The sequence below is a fragment of the Cyprinodon variegatus genome, unplaced genomic scaffold (genome assembly GCF_000732505.1).
Source record: "Cyprinodon variegatus isolate N-32 unplaced genomic scaffold, C_variegatus-1.0 Scaffold1453, whole genome shotgun sequence".
Taxonomy (NCBI): Eukaryota; Metazoa; Chordata; class Actinopteri; order Cyprinodontiformes; family Cyprinodontidae; genus Cyprinodon; species Cyprinodon variegatus.
In genome coordinates, this window is record NW_015151906.1 from 75,447 (window position 1) to 76,867 (window position 1,421).

Below are 1,421 nucleotides of genomic sequence, written 5' to 3' on the forward strand. Positions count from 1 at the left end.
GAACCTTCCGCCACAACAATCCCACCCACCTGGATAATCGACCAATCACATTCATTTTATTCACTCGTGTAAAGTCGGGCACCACTCGGGAGAATTCGGAAATGCAACGGTTGGAACAGCCGCTTCCCTACAACTTTACTTTGATGATATCTGATCCAAGCTCGTCCAAAGTCGGCACGGATCGGTTTCAAAGTGCTAGTAGAAATGGGGCAATAATTACCACACTTTGCTAATTACCTGCGGAGAGATTCAAGAGTTTCGTTCTGGGCTTTGACTCTTTTCAACATGGACTCCATTTTGTGAGGCTCTTCTCTCAGGAAGCGCACTGCCTCCACTTCCACCCTCAGCACTGAGACCATTTTGGCCCGCAGTACTGGGAACGCTCCTGGCAGACATTCAAAAAGGACAGATGGACACAAAAAAAAGACATTAAATATGAATTGGGGATAAAAACAGGACATATTATACTTGTCTTTTACTTTACAAAAAGTGTGATGTCTTTGTTGTAAATCCCAAACTCTGGTCTGTTGATCAGATGAAAACTAAGAAACCAACCAACCTCTGTGGACCGCCAGAGCATCTCCAAGCCTTCGAAGGCGAACCTCTCCCTCCTCCACATCACTGAGAGTGACGGATGGCTGAGTGACGACAGACGACAACCTTCGCAAACAATCCACATAGTCCTCCAGTTCACTGGGAGATAAAAAATGACACCAAACAGCTGAAGCAGGGAAACCAGAGTTGTAATGTCCTTTTCTGGACAGTAGATGGTGCCAGAAACAAGCTTTAGAGACCTTCACAGTCTTTTTAATGCTTTTTTTTTATCAAGTTTCAAATTGTAATGAAATGATCCTTTTTGTTTCCATATTGTTCTGACCTCAAGTTTTTATTAAACATGAAGCGACTGCCGAGTTCTGACATGATTTCTTTACAATTTAACAAGATAACCGACTCTCTATGAACTTGAAATTTAATGATTACTATTATTATGACCTTACTTGATAATTTTATTTTTAAATTTTTTTGTCGCTGTATTTATCTATCTTTTTAAAATATATTTACAATGCTACTGTCCTTTTAACTTGCTCGCACCGATACCGATACACCATAAAATGCAGTACCAACCAATAGGGCGCCGGTACCATTTTTAGAGCCAAAAGTGTTTTGTTAAAAGTAGCGCAACACTACTTTTAACAAAACGTTTTTCTGTATGATGACATTTTCCCTCTTTTTTTAGAGTCTGTGCAGCTTATTTTTGGACAGTTGTTATAAAGCTTAACTATAGTAATCATAGGAACTTGCTTTTCTATACCTGGTAGCAGCTGATTATCATCCCAACAGCTGAGGTAATACTTCTGTAACCCTAATGGGTTGAAAAGTATGGCATCATTTTTGGGCCATACTTGATGTCTAGTGTTTAA

General features: G+C 39.8%; 1 protein-coding gene across 1 annotated transcript in view; it reads right to left on the minus strand.

Moving 5' to 3' along the window:
* LOC107103460 (sickle tail protein-like) overlaps window positions 1–1,421 on the minus strand; it is an 8,352-nt gene that overhangs the window by 4,306 nt on the left and 2,625 nt on the right. The window contains exons 2-3 of the mRNA XM_015403177.1: window positions 560–693; window positions 238–385 (exon numbers count right to left, since the gene is read on the minus strand). Of these exons, the coding sequence (XP_015258663.1) occupies window positions 238–385; window positions 560–693 (282 nt within the window). The remainder of the gene's footprint in view (window positions 1–237; window positions 386–559; window positions 694–1,421) is intronic.